At 51.4% G+C, this 13,991-nt stretch overlaps 1 protein-coding gene across 1 annotated transcript; it reads right to left on the bottom strand.

Moving 5' to 3' along the window:
* Window positions 1–7,377: 7,377 nt before the first annotated feature.
* On the bottom strand, window positions 7,378–13,504 carry LOC125517554 (glucomannan 4-beta-mannosyltransferase 1). Its single transcript, XM_048682756.1, has 9 exons — window positions 13,017–13,504; window positions 12,781–12,879; window positions 10,861–11,113; window positions 9,138–9,248; window positions 8,894–9,030; window positions 8,611–8,724; window positions 8,315–8,514; window positions 7,985–8,182; window positions 7,378–7,894 (listed from the first exon to the last, which is right to left on the bottom strand). The coding sequence occupies exons 1-9, from the start codon at window positions 13,296–13,298 to the stop codon at window positions 7,732–7,734; spliced, it is 1,557 nt and encodes a 518-aa protein (XP_048538713.1). The 5' UTR covers window positions 13,299–13,504; the 3' UTR covers window positions 7,378–7,731.
* Window positions 13,505–13,991: the final 487 nt, after the last annotated feature.

The following is a 13,991-nucleotide window of genomic DNA, read 5'->3' as shown; positions in this document are numbered from 1 at the left end:
ACCTTGCTTTATTAGTAGGTATAGAAGAAAGCAATAGCAACAAACTAAATGATCAAGTGCTAAGCTAACGGAATGGGTCAAGTCAATCACATCATTCTCCTAATGATGTGATCCCGTTAATCAAATGACAACTCATGTCTATGGCTAGGAAACATAACCATCTTTGATCAACGAGCTAGTCAAGTAGAGGCATACTAGTGACACTCTGTTTGTCTATGTATACACACATGTATTATGTTTCCGGTTAATACAATTCTAGCATGAATAATAAACATTTATCATGATATAAGAAAATAAATAATAACTTTATTATTGCCTCTAGGGCATATTTCCTTCAAAAAAATCTCATGTCAGATTTGTAGTGGAGTCTATAAAAATGATGTGTATCTTTTGGAATTGAAGAGGAGTAGGTAGAAAAGGTATAGCCACCTACCCTCGGCAAAACATACTCGTCGTTGCCTAGATCTGAAGGTCCAAGACCCTCCAGCCTGTTGCAACAACCGCCTAGCAGTGCAGGACGACACTGCCACCTGCTCGCCCAAGCAGAGGACCACCTTGTTGGGATGAAGAAGGTTGTCATTGTGCCCTCATACCTGTAGATGGGATCACGACCTCCGATGCCTCGCCACCAGAGACCATCGACCCGGCCAGAAACACCACCTTCACCGTTGTGCAGCCATAACGTCTGCCTTAAGTCACCCATATATCACATCTTACCAACGAAGGTTAATAGAGTAGAGATCTCCCCGTCGTCGCCTTCATCGACCAGTGTCAGACTTAGCCCGACCACTAGTCTCTAGCAGCACCGAGGAGAAGAGAGGACGGAGAGGTAGGATGCGGCTGCAGTTGGGATGGGAGGAGGCGGCGGCTGTTAGGTTTCCTGGCCTCAAGCAAAACTTGTAGGGGCAAATAATCTCACAAACTGATTGATTATTAGATTCATTTTTAGTCGACTTTGCAGAAAAGGGAGGCAAATCAAAATCCACTGGAACGAAGCTCTTCCCCCCCCCCCGCGTCGCCCCTCCTCTGGCGACACGGGGGGCGCCCCTGTTCGCACCGCCGCTCCCCTCCCTCCCTCGCACCCAGTCTCGCTGCCACCTGAGGAGGCCGCCGGCAAAGGCCTCGCGCACTCCGGGGATGGTGGCGGCGAGGCGCTTCCCCTCCACCGCGCGGCCACCATTTCGTCAGAGGAGGGACGACAGGATGCGTCAGATTGGATCGGGCGCCCGGCCTCGGAGGCAGCGCTCGTCGGCGTCGTCCCGGTGTCCCTGCCAGCCAGCCCCGGCCCCCCTGTGTGCGGCGACCCGTCGCTGCTTGCTCGGGCGTTGCTGGTCTAGGGCGGGGGCGGATCTGGGGCTACCTTCCCAGATCCGACCGGTGTTGGCTGGGCCGCCAGGTGGGGTCAGCCGGGGAGGTGGTGTTGCTGGGTGGTGGAGGCGGGAGTGGTGGAGGCTGGTGGCGGTGGGTGCTGTTGGTGGTGCTTGGTGGACTGCTGCGCCGGTCTTCGATCTCCCCCGCCTTTGGTCAGTGTTATGGCATTTCGGATCTGGTCTCCGGCAGATGCACGGTTGTAACACCCCGGATGTAACTTTCCCAATTTGTACTCCAACTCTTGCCGTTTCTGTCGTTAAGTTATTTTATTTTCTCGGGTTCGGGTCTTTGTCTCCGTGTGTTGTTATCATTGTCATGCATCTCATATCATGTCATCATGTGCATTGCATTTGCATACGTGTTCATCTCATGCATTCGAGCATTTTCCCCGTTGTCCGTTTTGCATTCCGGCGCTTCGTTCTCCTCCGGTGGTCAATTTTACCTTTCTTTCGTGTGTGGCGATTAAACATTTCCGGATTGGACCGAGACTTGCCAAGAGGCCTTGGTTTACTACCGGTAGACCGCCTGTCAAGTTTCGTACCATTTGAACTTCGTTTGATACTCCAACGGTTAATCGAGGGACCGAAAAGGCCTCGTCTGTGTTGCAGCCCAACACCCCTCCAATTTGGCCCAAACCCACCTAAACCTGCTCCATCATCTAGAGCGTTCAATCATGATCGCGTGGCCGAAAACCGCACCTCATTTGGACTCTCCTAACTCCCTCTACCTCTATTTAAAGACCCCCCCATTCGAATCACGGACGAAACCCTAATTTTTTTCCCTCACATCGCCGCCGGACATGTCCGTCCTGGGCGGACGAAATCGCCCCGCTAACCGCGAGCCTCCACGTGGGCAGCCGCGCCCACATCACCGCCTCCTCCCGCCGCCGGCCCGCTCGTCCCGCGAGGGGCCCTCCCGGCCCACGCGCGCGCCCCGCCGCCTACCTCCTCGCCCCGCCGCCTGCCTCCTCTCCCCGATGCCGGCGCCGCGCCCCGCCGCCCGCCGCCACCGCGCCCGCCGCCACGCGCCATTGCCGCGCCCCGCCGCACGCCGCCCCGCTCCGCCCTCCTCCGCCGTCGTCGCCTCGCTGCCGACCGGATCCGGCGCCCCCACGGCCAGATCCGGCGAGCCCCTCTACTCCGGCCGCCGCCCTGCCCTTCTCCGGCGAGTCCGGCCGGCCGTCCTCGGTTCGCGTGCCGTGAACAGTAAACCCTAGATCTCGGAGGTGTTTTTTCGTCTAAGTCCCAGAAATTCCAGATCCAAGTGCTCATGTTCATAGCCTCGTAACTTTGCATTCGTAGCTTCGATTCATGCATATAGCATATCAAAATGTTCATCCCAGAGAGTACATCGTTTCATTCCATTGCATCATTTGCATTTAAGTTCATCTTGATACCCGAAATGCTGTTAGAAGAGGGCTACTTGAGATAATTGTCAGATCTGCTACTCCATTTAGGTTTTTGTCATTTTTGCCATGATTAATATGTGCATGATATGCCCATGAGTTCTACATATGTTTTGTTAAGGGTTTTGTCATCTTTCCAGAGGTGCAACCCATGTATTTTTGTGATGTGTGTGGTGACTAGTGCAAGCTTGCAAAGTGGTGCACTTGGTATTTCTGTTTTCAGGGACTTAGCAATTCCACAAAGTCCTTGATCTGTTTATCTCATGATGCCATATGTTCATGTTGTTTCCTAGTGATCCGTGCCTCTTTTGAGGATTATCAGTAAGGATGTTTTGTTAATATTGTAGTGCTCTATCCATACATGTCTTTTTTTGCAATTATGGAGCACCCTAGCTTGAGTCAATCGAGCTCTACTTTTGCTACTTTGTGTATCTGGGCAGATTGTCAACTTGTTTGCAATTTTGCCGATGATGTTGTAGTTGATCCGTGCATGCTATGCTATTGTTCTTGCCATGTCTAGCTTGCATTTTGTGTATTCTTAGTGGAGGTATGCTTATCTTATCATGACTTGCTCCGTAGTGAGTGCACCGAGATCGTAAACATGCCTACTTGAGTTATGTTTCAGCATGTGCCAGTTTTCACTAAAGTCTGAAAACTGATTATGTTTTTGCTATGTTCACATGCTTGCAATTGTATTTTCTAATCACTTTTGGCTCAAGGTCACTAAGGGGCTTTTGTTAAGCTCTTTGAGTAGCTCCATGCCATGCTTTATTTTGCCTTTTTCAGGTCCTGTAGCATGTAGTTTTGTTGCTCCGAAGAGTGCTACCTGATCTGAAATTCCAGACAAGTGTTAATTTCACTAAGTCTGAGATCTGTTTACCATATGCATTTTTGCCATGCTTGTTTGAACCTGTTAATGGATGAATTGGCCGTATCTCAGTGCTAGACTTTTGTTAAGCATATTGAATGCATACCTGCCATGTATTTTGATGTCATGTTTGGGTGCTGTAGCATGTTCATCTCATTGCATTTAGATGGCTACTTGCTGTAAATCGCAGACCGGTGTCATTTTTGAATCGCTTGCCATTTCCAAACCGTAACTCCGATTCCGACGTTCTTTATATCGTTTTCAAGCGATTTCATCTCATCTTTACAGTGGCACCCTTGGATTTCCAAGTTGAGGCCAGGTTCTTGCATTTCCTGTCATATCTTGCATATGCATCCCGCATCGCATCCCGCATAGCATATCATCTTTGCATCATCTTGTTTGATCCTTGCACGTGGTTGATTGTGTCCTTGTTGCTTGTTAGTATTGTTTGGGTAGAGCCGGGAGACGAGTTCGCTAACGAGGAGCCCGTTGAGTTTGCTTTCGAGGATCTAGTCAACTCTGACAACTGTGCAGGCAAGATGATCATACCCTCGAAATCACTACTATCTTTGCTATGCTAGTTTGCTCGCTCTTTTGCTATGCCAATGCTACGATGCCTACCATTTGCTTTCAAGCCTCCCAAATTTCCATGTCAAACCTCTAACCCACCTTGTCCTAGCAAACCGTTGATTGGCTATGTTACCGCTTTGCTCAGCCCCTCTTATAGCGTTGCTAGTTGCACGTGAAGATTGGAGGTCGTTCCTTGTTGGAACATTTATTTACTTGTTGGGATATCATTCTATTATCTTGTTATCTTAATGCATCTATATACTTGGTAAAGGGTGGAAGGCTCGGCCTCTCGCCTAGTGTTTTGTTCCACTCTTGCCGCCCTAGTTTCCGTCATATCGGTGTTATGTTCCCGGATTTTGCGTTCCTTACGCGGTTGGGTTATAATGGGAACCCCTTGATAGTTCGCCTTGATTAAAGCTTTTCCAGCAATGCCCAACCTTGGTTTTACCATTCGCCACCTAGCCTCTTTTTCCCTTGGGTTTCCGGAGCCCGAGGGTCATCTTATTTAAACCCCCCCCCCCGGGCCAATGCTCCTCTGAGTGTTGGTCCGAACTAAGCTGCCTGCGGGGCCACCTCGGGGAAACTTGAGGGCTGGTTTTACTCGTAGCTAGTCTCATCTGAGTGTTCCCTGAGAACGAGATATGTGCAGCTCCTATCGGGATTTGTCGGCACATTCGGGCGGTGTTGCTGGTCTTGTTTTAACCTGTCGAAGTGTCTTGAGTAACCGAGATACCGAGTCTGATCGGAACGACTTGGGAGGAGGTCTATTCCTTCGTTGACCGTGAGAGCTTGTCATGGGCTAAGTTGGGACTCCCCTACAGGGATTTGAACTTTTGAAAGTCGTGCCCGCGGTTATGGGCAGATGAGAATTTGTTAATGTCCGGTTATAGATAACTTGAACCTTAACTTAATTAAAATGAATCAACTGAGTGTGTTACCGTGATGTCCTCTTCTCGGCGGAGTCCGGGAAGTGGACACAGTGTTGGAGTAATGTTTGCGCAGGTTGTTCTCTAGTTTCTCACTCGCGCTTTGCCTCCTCTTCTCGCTCTCTTTTGCGAATAAGTTAGCCACCATATTTTGCTAGTCGTTTGCTGCAGCTCCACATATTTACCTTGCCATACCTATAAGCTTAAATAGTCTTGATCGCGAGGGTGCGAGATTGCTGAGTCCCTGTGGCTCACAGATTACTATTACACGAGATGCAGGACCTGATGATTCCGCTCCAGGAGACGCGCTTGAGCTCAAGTGGGAGTTCGACGAGGACTCTCAACGTTACTATGTTTCCTTTCCTGATGATCAGTAGTGGTGCCCAGTTGGGGATGATTGGGATCGTGTCGCATGTTGGGTTATCTTTTATGTTGGCGCCGTAGTCGGGCCATGAGTGTTTGGATGATGTAATGTTATTTATGTACTTGTTTGATGTGGCGAGTGTAAGCCAACTATGTTCTCTCCCCTTTTATTATCATATTACATGGGATGTTGTGAAGATTGCCTAACTTGCGACATATGCCTTCAATGCGATTATGCCTCTAAGTCGTGCCTCGACACGTGGGAGATATAGTCGCATCGAGGGTGTGACAACGGTGGCGCGCGTGGGGTGTGTTAGTGCTCCTGATGTTTGGCTGCAACCCGGGACCATGGTGGTTCCTGGCTTCGGGCAGCGCTCCTTTGCTCCTCGCCAGCATGGTGCTCGGTTAGGTTCGGCGGCTCGCGCTGCGTCCGGTGGCCCTGCGTTCGGACGACCATTGGTGGTTCCAGTGCCTAGTGCTGATGTTTGGCCATATGCGGTCTCCGCGGGGGTGCGGTTGGCTGCGACGATTCATGTGCTTCTTCGTCTCGAAGGGGCCCAATGGTGGTGGCCAGCTGTCGTCTTGCTATAAGTATGTGCTCAAACTCCGGGTGAGAACCTTGCATCGACTATGTCGATGTCGGCGGCAATGGTGTCTGTGGACATCGTTTTCCTCGTAGGAGGTGTCGTTGTGGAGCTCCAGCACCTGCAATACTTTGTTTTGTGGTATCTGGGTGAAAACCTAAGATCTGGCTTGTCGGACCGGATGACGGTCTTGTGTCCTTGTCGGCACTACCTCCCTGGAGGTGTCATCTTGGAGACCCAAACGGCGGCTTCTGTGCCTGCGTGTGGTTGAGGGTGCAGCGTTTGGTGGTGGTGGTGGTGTGGCCAAGTTGGGAACAGTCGGAGGGTCCAATGGTGGTGGTGGTGGTGGTGCGACTGGCTTGGAGTCGACGATGGTTGTTTGGTGGTGTTTTCTGGGGTTTGGTGGCGGTGCCTTTGGCGCCGCAGGGCGGCCATCTGTTTCCCCCTCGTGAAGGTGTCTCGCTATGCATGCTCAAGACTCTCCCTTGGCGGCCGATGTATTGCGGCGAGCGTCGTGCTCTTGGTGATGTCTTGGTTCATCCTTGCTCTTTGATGGCGCTAGATGCCTCCCCAAATTGTTAATCGTTCTGATCTTTCGTGGCGGGGCACCCAGTCAAGGCTCGTGCTTTTCTCACTCGTTGGTTGTGGTTGCTCCTCAATTGTGCCGTGGGGCTCGGTATGCACGCAATGCGGTGCGTTAGGTTCCTCGCAAAGTCTCAGTATTGTGATCCCTCGACAACACCCCATAACTACTTGTGTCTGACGTGGTGATGGTACTTTTAGTCTGCTAGCTAGGTCCCGCCCTTGTTGAGTGTCTTGCTCTTCTCTTCTCCTTGTAACCTTGTTGTACGGTTTTCGACCCGGTTTCCCTTATAAACGGGTCAACTTGTTTTAGGTTTTCGATCCGGTTTCCCTTATAAACTGGATCACTCTCCTGGCATATTGGCCACTTTAAATAATATATTCAGGTGGAGGGACTCCTCCCCTGATGATTCTCAAAAAAAAAACCACTGGAAAAAAAACTGTTCGACCATTGTTTCTTAGTGATGCTTTTTGCTGCATATCACGAGGATGAAGACCTACGCAACTCAGGATAGATGTTTAAAGTTATTCTGAATACCAGTTTGTTTGGTTGGTTTGATGGGGTTTTTTTTCCTGGAGCAGTGGCGTGTCTTCTCTTCTGCTTCAACATGTGTCGACTGATGCTACCTGGGGAACAATGTTTCATCTAGCACACTGCACACTTAAAATTCTGAAGGCAGCACACGGAAAAATCCGAACAATCTGATCTTGCTCACACATTCCTGAACCTTTTTCCTTTCTTATACTATTAGTATTACATTCGACTTGGAAGCAGACATCCTGCTCCCCATAACCACGGGCACGTACTCGCTACAAGCAAAAAGAGAACACCACAAATACACATGCAGTGACCTTACACTGCACCTCGCTTTCTTTTACAATAGCACATTCAAGGGAATGCTGCAATACTATCAGTCTCCAAGGAGGAAGGAAAACAAAGAGAAACCCAGAGACGACTGCGTGATCTTTACTTTTGAACTGGCTATGCACGGCCAACTAACTTTTGCTGATTTCTCAGGGAACTGTGAACTGCTGAGAGAGATGATCCCGACGTTCTTTCAGTTATGACTGAGGGACGATTGTGCCGACGTAGCCAACCCCGACGACGAAGAAAGCCATCGACTGGAAGAAAAGGTATATGAAGAAATTGTCCTTCCCGAACGCGACATCGTACCACCCACATGAGAAGAGGAAGGCTCCCACGCCGAGCTCCGGAACGTTTAGCCTGAAAATTTTCATCTCTGAAAGTTAGTTACCGAAAGGCTGAGGCAAAAAAGGTGGCAAATGTGTGCATTTTGTCTTGTTTGTTCAGTACCTCTCCCACATCCTCATGAATGACTTCCTGGCTGATGCTTTGTTAGCAGATTTCATCTTCATGGCGCTGCCGAGCTTCTCCGTGACGACCCATTCATTCGCCCTGCCTGCCTCTAACAAGCCAATCAATGTGGCCTTGGTTCTATGCAGCGACATGACGTTTTCGAAGAGGATCCAGAAGAAAAGCAAGTGAAAAGACCTGCCAAAATTGGTGCATTTTCGTCAGGTAAACACACAATTTGATCAAATACTGATTATAACTGAACGATCATTACTTGCTTATTATATTTTTATGTGAATGTGAGCTCTTTACAGGCTATAATATAATTACCTGGGAGTTCCAACAGAGTTGAGAAGAGTGATGATTGTGGGAATGTAGACGCAACCCCACTTCGGTATATGAACCTCAGGGACAAAGATGGTTGTCGGGATGATGATGCAGTAGAAGGTGAATGTCACAATGTGGGCAACGATCTTGCGCACCAAGAAGAAATTGTAGATGACATGAAACTTCTTCCAGATTGTCACTTTCTGCACACACACACAAGATCAATAGCATCTGAGTTAGCAACATAGTTAAGGTGTTGTCTTAAAACAGAATTGGACTTGATGGGTGCTGGGGCAGACCTTATTTGTCACAATCTCCACCAGCATCTTCCTGAACAGGTTTGCTGGACCACATGACCATCTGTGCTGCTGAAACCGGAAGGCTTTGAAAGTGCTGGGGAGTTCACTCTTAACCTGAGAAACATTGCAGAATTTTCGTTAACTCCAATTTTTCACTGTCAAATTCCTTTTACTACTGTCTCATTTAAAAAAAAAATAGGAACGTGGTATTGAAAGAGAAAAGCCAAAGGATGTGCGCTGTATGTTATCTGAATCTGATGGTTTGCATGATTGATCAATGTACCTGAACATCGCCGAGGTAGACAAACTTCCATCCCTTGAGGCTGGCCCGGATAGCTAGATCCATGTCCTCCACGGTGGTCCTGTCCTTCCAGCCCCCTGCTTCATTCACTGCAGCAATGCGCCACACACCGGCGGTTCCTGGTAGAAGAAATCATTGAGATTGTTAGACAGATGCCATGGATAAATTGGTACCAATGTCGAATAAAATCATCCGAAAGGACATGGAAGACCGGACTGAATCTCACCGTTGAAGCCGAAGAAGGCGCAGACGGAGGAGCTCACTTCCTGCTCCACTTTGAAGTGGTAATCCAAGGACATCTCCTGCATCCTCGTCATCAGGCATTCATCCGCGTTCACTGATCACAACCAACAACAGCACACTCATCAGCATCCCTCCCCAGCATGATTGTCACCGGTGAAAAAAAATGTACAGCTCAAAAGTTACCGTCAGGCCAACTTTTCACTATTACCCTTGACTTTTCACAGTACTACATAGCCACACAGTCGCTCGCCTTCTTTTTACTGTTAGCAGCATCAAACACATTGAGCATGAGCATGCTTGGTTCCGTTTTGTGTGGGGAATAACAGGTTGGTTTTGTTCGGTTGCTTCACCCGTACAGTACAGTTGGACCGAGCAGAGGATGTGGGCGCACTGCACTGACACGGCCCAATAAAAAGTAAATCTTGGAGGTTAGCCGCAGGGAGCACTCGCAAATCTTGGAGCTTTATAGGGCGGACCCTGCAGTCTTTGCAGACACATCACGGGATCACGGCACGATTCAAGCCGGCGCCACCCCGCGCTAATCTGTCTGGCCGCGCCCCACGACGGCAAAGGTGAATCTAGGACGCGAGCTGGTGGCATGGCATGGCATCATGCAATGATGATCTAAACACACACCGAGAATCTCAGATGCCGCACTTCAGTACTGACGAGTTATGAGCTAGTAGTATTGAGTTGAGTACCAATATGCTTATCTCTGCCGTGGCAATTTCTATTGCTGTCTGCGAGGACAAATCTCGGGCGCCAGGACAAGGCACGCCCTGCCTGCACCGCAACTGGATGCGGTAGTGACAAGAAGCCATGGCCGACGTGGCCCACGCCGGTCACCGACGGCGGGCCCGCGGGCCATGTAGAGGCGGGCCGCACCACGTGGGCGCCCGAAGATCTGTCCCATGGCCCACGCTGCTAACCGGGAAAAGCGCAGAGAGCCTGACGAGCGGACGCCACGCAGCACTATTCGGATCACCGACGGCGCCACCGACGACGAGTCGACGGCCGAGGGGGTCTCCCTCGTTTAGATCGTGCGATCGGATCGGCGAGGAGCCGGGCCGGAGTGAACTCCGGCCGACCGACAGCCGGCCGCCCCAGGGAAGGGATGCATACCCAGGCACGAGACGCGCCGCACGCAACAGTGGCGGCCACGGGGACGTGCCGTCCCTCCCGCAAGGACTTAACTTGCCATCCCTCCCAACCGTACCGTACCATGGCGCCACGGTACGCAACCGACCCGCCAGATCTAGCAGAGCGTACTAGCACCACCACGAGCTAGCTGATCCCCCATGAGGCAAAACGCTCTCCAGGCATTATTATTTTATTTTATTTTAGCGCTAAGAGGAAACTTGGATCTTCCTTCAGGTGTCCAGCTACATCCTCCCAGTGGCCTTCGGGCGAGACAGCACGGTTGGAAGAAGAGTTAGTTGGGCTTGGACGCATCCTAGGCTTGCTTCCAAACAGGGAAACTGGCCGCCGATCCTGATTCCTAGACTGAACCGCGGTGAAACCTTTGAAGCACGGTGGCCTCTGTCTTTTTCTTCCTTTCGTTCTCTTGATTGATTATTCTAGCCTACATACAGTACAAGATGCCAAAATTTCCTACTTTTGTGTCCCCTAAGGCACGCCGCTGAAACTGAACTCGCAAATTTTGAGGAACTGAACTGAAGTAATGATTCTTTTTGGTGAAAACTTACCGAAGCGCCATCGCGCCTGGACGAGGGCGATCTCCGGGTTGTGGTGGAGGTAGGGGATGGTGCGGTGCAGGAAGTCGGGGTCCGGCTGGAAGTCGGCGTCGAAGATGACCATGTACTCGCACTCGCGCACGTACCCGTGCTTCATCCCGGCCTTGAGCGCGCCGGCCTTGTACCCCTTGCGGTCCTCCCGGATCTGGTACGTGATGTTGATCCCCTTGTGCGCCCACCGCTCGCACTCCATCCGAACCATTTCCTGCACGGGCCAAGCACACATGATGATTAGCCGCCGTTGATTGACAGGCACGTTTCACAATTCACATTCACAACGAGTAGGCAATTATTGGGTGGGACGTAAATTGAAATGCCCACGGCTCTCATGGTATCCTCCTTTTGGAGGGACAAGTACCATAACCAATACTATTAAGATCATAATACTGTTGGCATCTTTCTAAGCTTGGAAACGACGACTAAGCTGCAAACCATGTAATGCCATCTCTGGATGCCATTACTACATTGTACAAAACACATGGTTTACACATAGTGGACACCTAGTAAACCAGGACCAAGCCGGGAAGGGCTAGTGGCGTAGTAGTAGAACCAAACGTGGATTACAATCAACGTCCTAGGCTGGGCCAAGCAAGGGCTGACCATGGCCTAAACTAATGAGTAATGAGAACCGACGACAGGGCCCCGTACGCACCAGCCAAGCATGCCTTGCCACGGCCTACGTACCCCAAGCTTAATTACTGTCTGCCGATCGCGAGGATCACGTACAACTACGGTGCGCGACTTGATTACACATTTAACGGCGTGCCCCGTCACGTGCCCAGCACGTGCTTTTCCAGGGGAATAACCGCGCAGGGGTTTTTGCCTTGCTTTCCCCCCGTTTATTTTATTTTATATTATTTTTTACCTCTTGGAAGGAAGGCCGTAATAGTAAAAGAAAGAAAAGAAAATATTCTGACAAGTGCCAGCTCTGGTTGATCCGGCGCGTAAAAGATACTAGGGTAATCGCCACTTGTGGCCCGTCGGTCAAACCGTTGGGGGCATTTAATGCCCGTCCGATCTCCAATTAACGACACCGGACCGCGCGCAGCGTCCTTGCTAGTAGCACAGCATAGCCCGCCCCGCCAAAATCATCGGGAGCCGTTCCTTCGCGCGCGAAAGATGCCCAGATTTTTTTCGGCTCTTGTTCGTGGATTATCACGACCCCCCAATGTGAATCCCAGTTTGGAGGGCAGACAAAAATGGAAAACGGTTTTGATCTTCGCCGCCCTGTTTTCCGATCACGGAAACGGCGAGACAGCCGTGTAACCGCACACACAGGACACACCATCAGTTTGGGCACCGACAAGCGCAGGCGTGTCAACTACTACTACTCCTACTCCTCAACACGAGTCTGAATTGACTAGGCACAAATGTTAAATAGAAAAACATTTCAGATTTTTAGTTACACAGCGTGTGCCGCACATGGTTAGATTTGCTAGGTGAAGCTGAGAGTTATTACTAGTAACTAATGGCCAAATCTCGCTGGGAGCTGGGGAGTGGCTCCTTGCTCTTAATTATAAACAGGGGGAAGCCCTGTGCCGTGACGGCGACCGCGAGGCAGTACCCAGGCCAGGCGACGTGTCTAAAAGACAAGGCCGGTCGGAGCCTGGCACTGCAGCGAGCGCCCCGGGTGTCACGGCTTTTCCCTTTGGGAAAAATGGAAAAGGGGACGGTGGAGTGAGAGGGAATCCCGGGAGCTTCGAGGTTCGGGTGGACGGACCATGGATAGTTTGGGGGTGGGGGGTGGCAGGGGGCGTAGTCACCGACAGGTGAACATGAGCCTCCATAATTACCAGGCCGGTACTACTACCACTGGCACCACTACTTGTACTGTTCGACCCGAGAGCGGCCGGGGGATAAGATCTTCCTCACCTTGACGAGGGGGTCCGTGGAATCGTCCAGCACCTGCACCACCAGCCGATCCGACGGCCACGACAGCCCGCACACCGCGCCGATCGACAGCTGATACACCTGCACGTATTATCACGCACAAAATATGAAAAAAATGTTAAATGCAAGAAGAAACCAATGGGTGAGAGGAACAGAGAGGGAAGTGGAGCTGGAGCTTGTGGCGGCAATGGCGATGGGGCGGAAGGAAAATGTGGTACCTCCCGCTCGTTGAACATGGGGATCTGGACGAGCACGACGGGGAAGGCGGCGCTGCCGAGCTCGGGGTCGTCGTCCTCGCAGATGGGGTCGCATTTGTACCGGCGCTCCGGCCGGCGGCCGAGCAGCTTCACCCCGACGATGACCACCGCCATGTAGAGCCGCTCCAGGAAGAGCAGCACCGACATGAGCAGGCACAGCGCCACCGCCAGCTTCAGCAGCGGCACGATCACCGGCGCCCGCACCTGCGACCACGCGTCCGGCAGCCCCACCGCCGCGTCCATCGCTCGCTCGCTCGCCTTGCCCTTGGCTACGCTAGACCTCCTCGCCGGCGGCCGGGACGAGGTAATGCCACGCGCGAGGCCCTGCTAGCTAGCTTAGCTAGAGCAAGCTAGCGTGTGCCAGGGGCTGCGGGCTGGCCAGTGTGGAGCGAGCTGGGACTGTGGGGGGAGCTGCTTTGGGGGATGGAGTGGTGTGTGCGAGTGTGTGCGGGGTTTTATAAAAGGGGCGCGAGGCGCAGCTGCACATGTAGGGTTTTGTGTGGACTTACTATGCGCCATGGATTCCGTTTCCAAGGAGTGTAAAATGAGTAGAATAGGGCACAGCGGCGTGGTGATAAGTAAAGGGGGGCGGGGATTGGATTTAACAGTGCAAAGCGGCGCCATGATTTGTCGGGCGGGGGTGAGATCGGATGGGGTCGGGCGAGGGAGTGTCGGTGGTGCGCCGCGGGGGTAGGAACTGGGACGAGCCGGCTGAGCTGAGCTCATGTGTCACAAGGTCAGTTAAGTGGTTATTGCCTACGCCGTGCTGGTCACTGTGGGTTGGGGTGGTTTCGTTTGTGGATGGATGGATGGATATTGTGCAGCTTTTGGGTGGGATTTGCTTTTTAGCCAAAAGGGAGACGAAAGCAGATTAAGAGCAAAGATGGGAAATTGAGGAATCCTGTTCCTAGTTTGGTAGTAGGACATGTTTCTTGT

This window comes from Triticum urartu, chromosome 6, assembly GCF_003073215.2.
Source record: "Triticum urartu cultivar G1812 chromosome 6, Tu2.1, whole genome shotgun sequence".
Classification (NCBI taxonomy): Eukaryota; Viridiplantae; Streptophyta; class Magnoliopsida; order Poales; family Poaceae; genus Triticum; species Triticum urartu.
Note: the sequence above shows the minus strand (reverse complement) of the source record. Positions and strands in the feature narration are given on the sequence as shown.

Coding starts and splice junctions, on each gene's coding strand:
- LOC125517554 (XM_048682756.1), bottom strand. CDS start 13,298: ATGGACGCGGCGGTGGGGCTGCCGGACGCGTGGTCGCAGGTGCGGGCG. Junction 8,725..8,893: donor TCTACCTCGGCGATGTTCAG/GTACATTGATCA, acceptor AATGTTTCTCAG/GTTAAGAGTGAACTCCCCAG. Junction 8,515..8,610: donor TGGAGATTGTGACAAATAAG/GTCTGCCCCAGC, acceptor GTGTGTGTGCAG/AAAGTGACAATCTGGAAGAA.